The sequence below is a fragment of the Bos javanicus genome, chromosome 14 (genome assembly GCF_032452875.1).
Source record: "Bos javanicus breed banteng chromosome 14, ARS-OSU_banteng_1.0, whole genome shotgun sequence".
NCBI lineage: Eukaryota > Metazoa > Chordata > Mammalia > Artiodactyla > Bovidae > Bos > Bos javanicus.
In genome coordinates, this window is record NC_083881.1 from 3,972,476 (window position 1) to 3,986,157 (window position 13,682).

The 13,682-nt window shown below is 51.2% G+C and overlaps 1 protein-coding gene across 3 annotated transcripts in view; it reads left to right on the forward strand.

Annotated features, from left to right (window-relative positions):
* The window catches only part of COL22A1 (collagen type XXII alpha 1 chain), a 225,838-nt gene that overhangs the window by 17,552 nt on the left and 194,604 nt on the right, over positions 1 to 13,682 (forward strand). For all 3 annotated transcript variants that reach the window (XM_061438524.1, XM_061438526.1, XM_061438525.1), the window contains exons 2-3: positions 5,468 to 5,630; positions 9,220 to 9,786. In XM_061438524.1, the coding sequence (XP_061294508.1) occupies positions 5,513 to 5,630; positions 9,220 to 9,786 (685 nt within the window). In that variant the 5' untranslated portion in view covers positions 5,468 to 5,512. The remainder of the gene's footprint in view (positions 1 to 5,467; positions 5,631 to 9,219; positions 9,787 to 13,682) is intronic.

A 13,682-nucleotide genomic window follows, 5' to 3' on the forward strand; every position in this document is an offset into this window, starting at 1 on the left:
GGTGGGGAAGCAGGGCACACAGATCTCACCAGGTACAGTGGCTGTGTCCCTGGTCTGTGCCAGTATCTCTGCAGCATGCTTTGTAGAAATGACTTCATGGAACCCTCACAGCATCCCCTATGGAGTAGGGGTGATCCCCTCTTTTGATGGAGATGGGATGCTCATTTAGTGGCTCCTGAGCATAAAGGTGCCTTACCTAGCCTGCCTCCTCGTGGGCATTTTGCTATGAACACTCATTCATTCTCTTCCCTACAACATCTTCCAGAAGACAGAAGTACAGGGAACATTTCCTATCTCATTCTGTGATGCCAACATGATCCTAATCCCAAATAAAGGCATTCGAGAAGAGAAAATGGCACACCAGTATCTGTTGTGAGACTCGACGCAAAAACTCTCAACAAAATATTAGCAAATAAATATGACAGTGAATAAAGGGAGTTCTAGGTCATGGCCAAACAGAGTGTATCCCAGGCATGCAAGGATGGTTCAATGTTTGGAAATCACTTAATGGAATCCATCACACAACGACCAGAGAAGACCCTTCTCTGTCCTCTGGAGGATGCACGACTTGGTTTGGCTACATCCATGTTGTCTCTGTGCTTAAGAAAGAAGGGTTTCTCCAGCCAGATCCCAACATCCTGAGAAGCCCTGTTATGCTTGATTATACCTATGCGCCTGTGTTTGCCTGGGACTAAATCCCGGCTACTGGGTGTGTGTCAGGGGCAGGTTCCTGAGCCCTTTGTGCCTCAGTTTCTTAATCTGTAAAATGGGTCTCATGATACCTGCCTTCCAGATTAAATGAGCTATTATGTATCAAGTCCTGCGAATGACTCTTGGCGTTTAGTAAGCATGTGATATATGTTAAAAAGGTGAGTGTTGGAGAGTGTGGACTTTGGTCATTCAGGCCTGACAGCAGGTCCAGCTCCGACTTTACTGGCCTGGGTGCCTAGCAAAATTGTCTGTGCTCCCTGATCCCAGATTTGTCTTCAGGAGGGTGGGGCTCGCAGTACTGCCTTGCAGAGAAGATGTTGCTAAAAGGGGCCTGGCTTGCAGCACACACATTTCCCCAGCCTTTTCTTTAGAGGACCAGACAGCAAGACTGAATTTTCAACTCCACACATATTCACCGGGACAGAGCTCAGCACAGACTGGGCCTGGGGGAGCTTGCTGTGTTGCTGCCGCTGCTAAGTCGATTCCGTCATGTCCGACTCTGTGCGACCCCAGAGACGGCAGCCCACCAGGTTCCCCCGTCCCTGGGATTCTCCAGGCAAGAACACTGGAGTGGGTTGTCATTTCCTTCTCCAATGCATGAAAGTGAAAAGTGAAAGTGAGGTCGCTCAGCCATGCCCAACTCTTAGTGACCCCATGGACTGCAGCCTACCAGGCTCCTCCATCCATGGGATTTTCCCATGGAAAAAGTACTGGAGCGGGGTGCCATTGCCTAAGGAATAGTTATTTCTGAGTCCTGTGGACCTGCTTTCACATGCAGCTCTACCCTTCACCGGCTGGGTGTGCTGGGGGCATCTCCCTGCTTGTCAGCCTTGGCTTGCTGGCCTGTGAATGGGGGATGCAGGTGTCCACACCATGGTGCTGTTCTAGAGATGGGACCTATGATATGTGCAGTGTGGAGGCTCTCCAGTGACGCCGGGTTTTACCCAGGTAAGGGACCCTTGGGCTTCCCAGGTGGCGCTAGTGGTAAAGAACCCGCCTGCCAATGCAGGTAGAAGTAAAAGACACAGGTCCAGTCCCTGAGTCGGGAAGATCCCCTGGAGGAGGGCATGGCAACCCACTCCAGGATTCTTGCCTGGAGGATCCCATGGACAGAGGAGCTTGGAGGGCTGCAGTCCACAGGGTCACAAAGAGTTGGACACGGCTGAAGTGGCATAGCATGCACACGTGCACAGGATGGTGATGGGCTGAAGAAGCACGTGTGGTCGGAGTCCCTGCCCTGGCTTCTGCTACTGACATGGCCTTAAGGTTGTGCTAAGGCTTTACTTGCAGGTTTCTTTTTTTTAAGGTTTGTTTTTGCTTTCACTGAGTCTTTGTCACTGCACCAGCTTTCTCTAGCTGCAGTGAGTGGGGGCTGCTCTCTAGTTGCCGTGGGCTGGCTTCTCATTGCAGTGGCTTCTCCTGTTGCAGAGCGCAGGCTCTGGGTGCACAGGATCAGCAGCTGTGGCTCTCTGGCTCTAGGGTGCTGGCTCAGTAGTTGTGCACATGGGCTCAGTTGCCTTGTAGCATGTGGGATCTTCCCGGAGCAGGGATCGAACCCGTGTCCCCTGCATTAGCAGGTGGATTCTTAACCGCTGGGTCACCGGGGAAGCCCTTACTTGCAGTTTTCTTGTTTAATCCCCTTGCAGCAACCCTGTAAGGTGGTTTGTTCGTATCTCACTCCTCAGTGAGGATGCTAAGGCGCAGAAAGTTTAGGTCGCTCTCTGAGATTGCAGAGTTGGTGATTGACGGAGATTTGCACCACCAGGCACTCTGGGTTGAGGCTCTGCCTCCTGACCTCCTGGCGAGGTCTGCCCCAATCTACATCTGACCCCATCGACCGAAGCTGCTTTTCTCTTAGTGGTGCTGGTGGGTGATGGAGCTGTGAGAGGGCTGAGCGTGCTGACCTGCAGCCTGGGATGTGGGGTCAGGCAGTCCTCAGCCCATTGTGGGGATGCTCCTGGGCTGTTACAGAATCTGCTGCCTGTTTCACAGTTAGGCCAACCAGTCCACCCTCACTAGAGAGAACCACTCCTGAGATCTCTTCTTCTTATAAGGACACTAATTTATCGTGGTGAACACAACCTCATGACCTCATCTAAACCTAAGTATCTTCCAAAAGGGGCTTCCCAGGTGACTCAGCCCATAAAAAATCTGCCTACAGTGAAGGAGACCTGGGTTCGATCCCTGGATTGGGAAGATCCCCTGAAGGAGGGCATGGCAACCCAGTCCAGGATTCTTGCCTGGAGAATCCCATGGACAGAGGGCTACAGTCCATGGGTCGCAAAGAGTCAGACACAACTGAGCAACTACCACACACACAGTTTCCAACGACCCCGCTTCCAAACACCATCACACTTGGGATTGAGGTTTCAACACGTGAATTTGGGGGGGACTTGATTTAGTCCAGAGAAAAAGGCCTGGACAAACATTTGTAGATGGTAGGTGAAGAGAAAGGGAGGGTGGGAAGTTGCCAGGAGGGACCACTCAGTATGCCCCAGGATCCACTGGGCCCTCCATTCCCCTAAACTGTCATCTGAATTAAGTGTCCTGTGGATGCTGTGACAAATCATAGAACAATTTAAGCAATGCAGATTTATTATCTTAAAGTGCTCAAGATCAGAATTCCAAAATGGGTCTTACTGGGCTAAAATTAAGGGGTTGGCAGGGCTGTCCCCTTCGAAGTCCAGAGGGGAGAATTCAGTCCTTGCCTCTTCCAGCTTCCAGAGGTCACTTGCATTCCTTGGCTCGTGGACCCTTTCTCTGTCCTCAGAGCCAACAATGGCTGAGCAAGTCTTTCTCAGGTTGCCATCTCTCTGTGTTCTGACCCAGATTCTTCCTTTTGTAAGGATCCTTGTGATTACATGGAGCCTACCCAGATACTCCAGGTTATCTCCATATTTTAAGGTCAGGCGATTAGCTATGTGTTTTTGGTTTTTTTTTAGCATTAACTTATTGTTTTTTTTCATTTCCTTATGTATTTATTGGCTGTCCTGGGTCTTTGCTGCGGTGTGTAGGCTTCTCCAGTTGCAGCGCACAGCCTCTCTAGCTATGTGTGTGGGCTCAGCAGTTGTGGCACACGGATTTAGTTGCCCTGTGGCATGTGGGATCTTCATTCCTCAACCAGGGATTGAATCCATGTCCCTGGTGTTGGAAGACAAATTCTTAACCACTGGCCCACCAAGGAAGTCATGATTTGCAATCTTAATTCCACCTGTATCTGTCATTCTTCCTTGCTATGTAGCATAACATATTCACAGAGGTAAGGATATGGACATCATTTATAAGGTTTATTGTAATAAAAAGTATATAACATAACATTTACCATTTTAAGTGTGTGACTCAGTAGCATCAGGTTCATTCAGATATTATATAAACATCAGCACTATTTCTGGAACATTTTCATCACCCCAGACAGAAACCCTATAACCATAAAGCAGTAACAGAAGATGTCTTACTGCGTATTTAGGCCTTTCTTTAATTCCGTTCAGCAGTGACTTGTGGTTTTCAGTGTACAAGTCTTGCACCTCCTTGGTTCAGTTTATTCCTAAGTATTTTACGCTATTTTTTGATGCTGTTGTAAATAAAATTCTTTTCCTTAATTTCTCTATGGATTGTTCATTGCTCCTGGACAGAAATACAGCAGATTTTTGAATGTTGTTTTTTTTTTTTTTCATTCTGCAACTTTGCTGAGTTTGTTTATTGGTTCTAATGGCTTTTTGTGAGTTTTTAGGGTTTCTTACACGTGGTAACTATCATCTCACCTTCTCCTGAAATGGTCACAGGACAATCCCCCTCCTGTTCCTGAGCCCCATAAACACCCCCTTCCCTCTCTCAGTGTCATTGAGCCTACCTTGCCTGGGCCTATGTCTTACCTGTCTCCCAGGTGTCCGTGAGTATGGATTTGGTGACATTCATCTGCCTGCCCTCAGAACCTGTCACATGAGGGCCACTGGCAAATATTTGTGAGTGAATAAATGAATGGTAACATCTATAAGCAGTTTCCTTTACCTGGATCTTGGTGTTCTCAATGACAAACAGTTTTTGAAATGGCCATCCACGTGAAAATAAAATACACAAAATGGGAAATCATTTAGCTAATAAACCTCAATGGATCAAAGAAATGCATTGAAAGCAAGAAGGGATGTTGAGTTAGCCAAGATCAAAGGAATGGTGCCAATCTGTGCGGCCAGGTACGCAGTGAGAGGGGCACCCACACATGCACTCCGACACTGCTGGGGGCAGTGAAAACAGGGCAGCCTTTTTGCAAAGCAGTTTGACAGTTCTTACCAGGGCCCTTTCAAAACCCATAGGACGGACGCCCCAAGTGTTTTCCTACAAATCTATTGTAAGAAAATAGCTGAGTATGGGCAAAGAGATGTCCTCTTGTGACACGCTAAACAAATAAAGCAGCCTATTAATGTCTAAAAGTAGAAAATACGATCAGAATAATGACGTTAGTGTCACAGGTCAGAGCCTTAGGGAGCAGATAACAGGAGGCCTGCGGGTTCTTAATTAATTTGCATCTGCTAATGGATGGATGGGGACCGGAGAGATGGATGAATCAGGGAACAGGAGGTAACACTGAGCTTTGCTCTTAGAAAGTCACACCTTTGGCTGTGTGAAAAGTTGAGTCTCAGCAGTGAAGAGGGTTGGGAGGCTGGGTCTGGGGAATTCCTCCCCTGAGGGGGTCCAGAGGTTACTTCTGCAGCTTCTTAGCTCAAGGGCCCTCCTGTAAAGATGTTCTTTCTCCACACAGGACATGTTCCAGTAGACCCTCACGGTGTCTCTTCCTGGCCAAGAAATGCTGGTTCCCAAGCACGAGAGAGCCATGGGCCACCTAAGAGGGAACGTCGTGACCGGCCTCCTGTGGATGCTGCTGCTTTGGAGCGGGGACCGCGGCTGTCAGGCCCAGAGGGCAGGTAGGGCCGTAGGCGGAATACAGAGCAGTGGGTGTGTGTCCATGTGTGTGTGGGTGTGGGCCAGTGGTGAGCTAGTGCCAGGGGGTGTGAGAGTGTGGGTCATCCCAGGTGTGGTGTCCACTGTCCCCCAGCCAGTGTGAGTCATAATCAGCCATGCCACTGGGGCGTGTACACGTGTGTGAGAGTGAACACACATCTGAGGTCGATCATACAACGTATTGAGGCTGTGTCTCTGTTGACCACATACATGGTGTGGGGACAGCAGTGGGGTTAGCGTCCTGCTGCCTCGTCTGGTTCCTGAGAGGACCTTGGGCCACAGCCCGAGGGGCACTGAGTGCCCTGGAGTCCAGCCTAAAGGGGTGGCCAGGACAGTGAGCGGCCAGAAAGTGGGGAAGTTAGGAGCAGAAACAGCCCGGGCGGGAGAGGTGAGAAGTGACAGAACGGCTTGCCCACCTGTCCGAGGGCCTCCTGGGAGGAGTCATGGTCCGTGGGAGACCTGGGGAAGGAGTCAGGACGGGAGCGGCTTGGGCTGTCACGGCACCCAGCCCCGAGCCTGCATGCCAGGTCTGCGGTACACAGCTGGACCTGGTCTCAGGGAGAGAACTGCCGCTGGATGGCTGGGTGTGAAATGCTGCCCCATTTTACAGACAAGATGCACAGTATTGGATAAAAACTACGTAAACCGCAAGGATTTACTGTGCAGTCCAGGGGACTATATTCAGTATCTTGTAGTGACTTATAATGGAAAAGAATTTTTAAAAAGACTATAGATTGATACATAAATATGCATAAGCAGATCACTTTGCTCTAAGCCCTGAAAATAACACAATATTGTAAATCAACTGTGCTTTGATTTTTTTAAAACGTTGGAAAAAAAAAAAAGAGAGCCCCCCCCCATGCCCCACCCCCTGTGAGGTTGAACGAATGGGCAGGGTTGAGCTAGAGTCAGGCTGTTTATCTGGGCCCTCCAAAGAAGAGGAAAAACAAACAACAACCCCCCAAGGCTTGTGTTTCTCCATCACTTTACAAGGGTCTATTCTGCCTGCGACTCACAAAGCTGGGGTAGCTAGACAGACAGTGATGAGTGTGGACATCTTGTTTTCCATGTGGGGAACACGGGCCTTCCGAGGAGATTTCTGTGCCCCCAGGACAGCTGCAAGTGCCCAGTTGGCACCAGGATTATCAAATTCAGAAGTGGGAAGGCCCGAGGACCTTCTGTCTCCGCCCCCATTTCATGGAGTGGAAAGCAGTCTGTTGGGTCACAGGGCCCCTGTGAGTGGCAGGACCGAAGCCAGAAACCAGGGCCCCTCCCGCCTCATTGCCCTTCATTCTCACCTTCCTGCAACCGCACCTGTGCCCTGGCCTCCAGAGAAAGTGGCCCCGTGGTGAGGCCTCCCGCACGAGTGAACCTTCTGCCGCCTGCAACCACATCACCTCAAGGGTTAGAGCCGTGGGCAGCAATCACCCTGATCAGGCTTGGACATCATGGTCCCAAAGGCAAAAGGATGACCTTTGTGTCCAGGGCAAAAACTCCCCAGGAGTTTTCTCTGAGTGCACACATCTGGGCAAACACACTTCAAAAGCTCTGATCCTGTTAGGGGATCCGTTCTGCGAAGGCAGGGGTTCACCTCGGCTTCTCAGCCGATTGGACTTGGATTTTAAAAAACTAGAAGGGAAGGTAGACATGGAAAATTCAAGGGGAGCACTGGAGCAGGGTGGGATGAGGATGTGTGCGTGTGTGTTTAAATATACCTAGCTATATTATTTTTGTTTTTTGAACTTAATGCATTGTGTATTGTGTAAACGCAAGATCAGGACTACATAGAACTACAAGGTAATACAATTCGCTCATGGCTCTGCTTGCCAGAAAGAAGCAATGGTTCTTTTCGTAGCTTCTCTCCTCAATACGCAGTTGTATACATGCACATGCACACACAGACACACACACACGTGCTTTTCATACCTAGTGATAGATGATTGAGTGAAAAATGTATCCACATTGGTAAATGTGGCAATGGTAGAGTGGAAGGTGTATCCACGTTGGTAAATACGGCCATCACTGTGGTGGCCGCCTAGCATTCCACTGAATGATGCAGGCGGAATATTATTTAAGTGGTCCTTATGCGTACCCATGAAGGCAGGCTCCGGGATTTTGCTTGGCAATGCTGCCATGAACTTCCTTACAGCTTTACTTTTGCCCTTTCTATTTATCTGCTGGTTTTCTTTAAGTAAATCACTGAATCTGGAATTGGCAGATTCAAAGATACAAGGCTTTTAGGGCTCTGATGATGGGGGTGACAAACCCCAGACTCACTCCTTGAGCCCATAAAGGCATTCTCCTTATATCCTCACTGGCCACCACAGTCAATATTTTTTACTTTTGCCAACTGGACGTTTTAACACAGTGAGATCTCTCTTTTTAAAAAAAAAAAATTATTTTCACTGATCAACTGTCTGTGCCAGGTATTTCCAGAAGCCTGATCCGCTGCTCCCGTTGTCATGGCCAAGACTCAGATTCTGGAAAAATCGAGGCAAGGGCATTTTGATGATTCCCCTGTCTACTTGGGCAGCACTTTGAAGTTTAGAAAACACTTTTCTTCCTATTATCTAACTGTAAAATGGGGACCAGCAAGCTCTCTGCACAGGGTTGCCCTGTGGATCAGAAATAAATTATAGTGCTGCATTTTATTTAATCAAAAGTGTCATATAGCTTATATAAAGTTTATATTTGTAAAGATATGAGCCTATTTTTATAAAGCACCGTAGACTTTCTAAAATATATGAATGCAATCCATTTTATATGATTTCTAATAGTGAGACACTGTGAACTGTTTAACTCTCTGACAGGAGAGGACTGGCTAAATAAATTATGTTCATCCCTGCGGCGGAATCTCTGCAGCCATGGAAACCAGCATTATCACACTGGAAATGGGCTCCTGGCCTATCACTGGATGCTGGGAACCAGCTTATATATCAGTGCCACGGGTACAGGCCCGCTTCTGCCAACAGCATAGATAAATACACCGTGGGTTAGCAGTAGTTATCTCTGCCCAGATGGAAATATGAGCGTTTGAAGATTTTTTGGATTGCCTTTTGCAGGTCTGAAAGACAATGAAGTCACTTTTGAACCAACATAGTAGGAGGAGTTAAAGAAACTGACAACAGTAGTCAGCACTGTTACATGACTGTTATGCACTTACATGGATATATCTGTAACCTATATATAATCATATATGCTTATACACAGTACATAATATATAATATATAATTATGTTATTCACTTGTATAAATACATGTAGACTGTATATATAATTATCTATAGTATATAATATATACTTATATGTTATTCACTATGTATATATGTGAGTGTACATATTAACTATATACGTAGTCAGGTGAACTTCACAGCAATCTTGGGGAGACTCCCCATCAGATAGCCTTTAGGGAACCAAGGTTGGGGCTTTAAGGCGGCAGCCCAGCCCCGCTTCACCCCGCGGAGCGGGCGGGGCCTGGAGGCAGGTCTGGGGGACCCAGATGACCACGCTTCCAGCCCCCTGCAAGGACCCTGCCTTTCCCGTTGCCCCTGTAGGTTGCAAAACTGTCCACTATGACCTGGTGTTCGTGCTGGACTCCTCCTCGAGCGTGGGCAAAGAGAACTTCGAGAAGGTCCGGCAGTGGGTGGCCAACCTGGTGGACACGTTCGAGGTGGGCCCGGAGCGCACGCGGGTGGGCGTGGTGCGCTACAGCGACCGCCCGGCCACAGCCTTCGAGCTGGGCCGCTTCGGCTCGCGGGCTGCGGTGCGCGCGGCGGCGCGGCAGCTGGCCTACCACGGCGGCCACACGCACACGGGCGACGCGCTGCGCTTCATCACACGCCACAGCTTCGCGCCGCGAGCCGGCGGCCGCCCCGGGGACCGCGCCTTCAAGCAGGTGGCCATCCTGCTGACCGACGGCCGCAGCCAGGACCTGGTGCTGCCCGCTGCCACGGCCGCGCGCCGCGCTGGCATCCGCATCTTTGCTGTGGGCGTGGGCGAGGCGCTGCGCGAGGAGCTAGAGGAGATCGCCTCCGAGCCCACAGCGGCGCACGTCTTCCACGTGTCTGACTTCGACGCCATCGACAAGATCCGGGGCAAGCTGCGGCGCCGCCTGTGCGAGAGTGAGTGGGGACCGTGCCCGGGGCGGGCGGGGCGAGGGGCAAACCCAGCTTCCAGGCAGAGGCGGGCCTGAGGACACCCTGCGGCTGCTCTGCTGCTCAGGAACCTGGAAACCCAGGCGCACCCACCCCCAGCGTGCACACCTACCCTCAGGGTCCCATGGGCCCTGTGCCTTGGGCCCTGAGTCCAGGGAAAGAAAATTCATGAGGGCTGGGTCCTAAACCCCATCCAGCCTCAGATTTTGGTTACCTGTCTCTGGTTGCAGCTCCATATCTGCCATGGGGACTATGCATTGGTTTCTCAGGGCCCTTGAGTCAGAGCAGGTGCTTGCAAGGCCTCGCCCAAGCACCTGCTCACACAGGTGAGAGATGTCGGGTCCTGCCCCTTTCCTGAGGTGTCACAGTGAAAAATCATGGAAGAATGGGGCACAGACCGCCTTCAGGAACTGTCCCCGACAAGCCCGAGGCAGCCACTTCAAGATGATGGCTGCTGCTGGTCCCAAAGGCCAGGGGCTCTTGACCTGTTGCTCTCTGAGATCACCCGAGGCCTCCGAGTTATTTGTCTGGAATCTTGACTGTGGCTAGGGCTAGGGGGATGAGAGAGGGAAGAGTTTGTGGGTGGAGTAAGGGGATAACTGGGCAGAGAGCCAGGAGCCCCTAGGGCTCTGACCTGGGCGGCTGACCTCAAGATTCTAGTGGGGTCATCCTGAGGCCAGCCCCCTCTCCAGGACAGGAGGGGCTGGAGTGGGTTTCTCCCGTGTCAGCCTTTCCCCAGCTTCAGCCTGTGCCTGCTTCACTGGGGTGACATTCCTTCCTGGTAACTTCCCCCTCCCGGGCCCAGGTGGGGGCAGGGAGCAGTGTTGCCTCTGTCTTACTGACTTCTCTGGGGGACTGAGCCCTGGGTCAGGGAGCCCCGAGGGTCCCACCTAGACAGGGGCAGGAGGCTGGGTCAGGGGAGGAGGGACTGACAGTGGGAACAGCAGGCCGGAGCTGCAGGGACCTGGTCTCAGGGATGGGCCAGCCTTGCAGCTAAGACTTGTCTGAGCCTTGATGCTTGTCTCCATTTCTTTTGCACTCTGTGGCTTTTTCTCTGTGTTGGCTTTCTCAATCTCTACTTACTTATTCACAGATACTTAACGAGAGTCTGTTTTTTGTGCAGCCTTGTGCTGATTTCTGGGCCTATAGAAAAAGATAAGACACAGCCCTTGCCCTCAGGCTTTCCTCATCTGTTGCTGTTCAGTCTCTAAGTCGTGTCTGACTCTTTGCGACCCCATGGACTGCAGCACGCCAGGATCCCCTATCCTTCATCATCTCCTGGCGTTTGCTCAAACCCATGTCCATTGAGTCAGTGATGCCATCCAGCCATCTCATCCTGTACCCTTGTGCTGCCTTCAATCTTTCTCAGCATCAGGGTCTTTTCTGATGAGTTGACTCTTCACATCAGGTGGCCAAAGTATTGGCACTTCAGCATCAGTCCTTCCAAGGAATATTTAGGATTGATTTCCTTTAGGATGAACTGGTTGGATCTCCTTGCTGTCCAAGGCATTCTCAAGAGTCTTCTTTAGCACCACAGTTCAAAAGTATTGATTCTTCGGCGCTCAGCCTTCTTTATGGTCCACACATGACTACTGGGAAAACCATAGCTTTGACTAGACAGACCTTTGTTAGCAAAGTAATGTCTTTGCTTTTGAATATGCTCTCTAGGTTTGTCATAGCTTTTCTTGCAAAGAGTAAGTGTCTTTTAATATCATATCTGCAGTCACCATCTGCAGTGATTTTGGGGCCCAAGAAAATGAAATCTGTTCCTCATCTAGATATTGGGAAAGACACCAAAGAAAAGAATGTGGTGGGTGAGGTCCTGCTGTGGTTTTGGTGGATGGTGACCTTGAGAATGAGGGAGGGCTTCCTGGAGGAGGTGGCACTTAGTTTAGAAGAAAGAGCACAAGCTTCAGGATGAGGTGGCAACGTTTAGTCAGTGCACTATAATGATTGGAGGGGAGGAGCAGAGTGGGGGCTGGTGGCTTTGTGTGATTGTCAAGGCCTGGATAAAGAGGGGCCTTGTGTGCACCGCGAGGCATTGAGGGTTCTGGGCAGGACGTGACATGGTCAGATCTTCGCGGAGAAAGGAATCCTGGCAGGTTAGTGAGCCCCCTCACAAGACAGCTGGGCAACTTCAGAGAATGGTGTTGGGGGTGGATGCCCAGGCCCGTTTTACAGATGAGGAAAGGGATGCCCAGAGGGTTAAGGGACACTCACCTGCTCCATAGCGTGCAGTTCACTGGCTGTGGACTTCCACAGTGACTTCATTTGACCCTCGTTACAGCCTCCTAAGATACAGATGCTCCCCTTCTTGCTGAATGCTGAGATCCAAGGGGGCACAGCTGCAAGGCCTGCAGGGCCCTCAGCAGCAGTCCAGAGAGGTGATGGCGCCACGTGGGGAAGAGGAGGAAGGGAGGATGAACTGCTTCGCCACGGCCAGGTAGAGACTTGATCTAGGTGCATATGGCCAGAAATACCGGCTGACAGAGGCGGGTGCTAGACCAGGTGAGCCAAGGGGCAGTCCTCCAGCCTGGTGGCTCAGAGTCTGTGAGCACCCAGCTGACCACCCCCCGCCAGCATTTCTTCATCCTGGCAGCCTGGGTTCAAAGTGGTTCTTCGTCTTGGCAGACCAGAAGCTAGATTTTGAAGAGGTTCCCCCTCCCAGGGGATGGCTTTGGGAATGGTTCGGACAACCCTGGAGACGTCAAGTCACTGGATCGTGTTGCCCAGTTAATAAAGTGGCAGTGTGGGCACAGAATCTGGGCTGTCGGCCTCTGCCCTCATCCCCCTGTGCCCCTAGAACACAGATTTCACCACCACTGACCCTGGGTCTGAGCAAGGGACAATGGTCACAGGTAACAGCAAACCCTGCTCTAACTTGCTTAAGGAGTAAGACACAGGGACATCACCCAGGATGCAGAGGCCAGCGGTTGGGCAGCCCCGAGCGGGGACCAGGCCCTCTACTCTCCTGTTGCTCTGCTCGCCTTTGCTGTTAATTCTGTTCTTGGCAGATTTGTGTGTCAGCGTCCGGCAGTGACCAGCGTGGATGGAAGAGATGCTGATGAGGTTCTGTTTGGAGAAGACTGAGGTTGGGGAGGGAGAGGGAGGCACCGGGAGCCAGTGGCTGGAGCAGGGATGGCAGGGAGCCGGGGCCCCTGGGTGGGGAGGGCCTGACCATCACAAGCTCTGATCTCCTCGTCTCAGGGAGAATCGCGGTTGCCCACTCGGCCGTGACCCAGAGGGAGCAGGAAAGGAGTCCCTGCCTCACTCCCTGTCCGCCGGGCTGGCTGACATCCCACAGCAGCCAGCGAAGGGGCTGGGTGACAGGGGCCCGAGCAGGACAGAGAAAGAGCGGGTGTGGGTTGGACCCAGGAGAGGAGAGGGTGACCCCACAGGCCTGGACTTGACTAGCTGGACGCCTTTTAGACCCTGTGACTGTCCCCAGCCAATCACCGTAACCTCAGAGTGAAAGCAGGCTGACTCTCTGGGCCTGAACCACAGGACCCTGTTTGATATTGTGGAGTGGGGTCAGTTACTGCCTCTCCTCCCCCAGGGAAAGGGATCTGACCCCGGCAGGAACACCAGGGACCAGACCCAAAGGGGAAAGGATAAACGTCCAGCCGGCCAGCACATCTCACATTTGCTGTGGAAATGTCAGGAGAAAGTCAGGACTCTCCCTCGCAGGCTTCTCCACATGCCTGAATGGAGGGAAGAGTCGAGTTATTCTTAATCATCTGAAGGGAATCCGGTTTGTAAATACAGCTGGAGGCTGAGAGGGTCCGCTCTATTCTGGAGACTCAGGAAGCAAAATGTCTTCACAATTGCTTCAATTAGAAACAAAGCAAAACAAAACAGAAGAG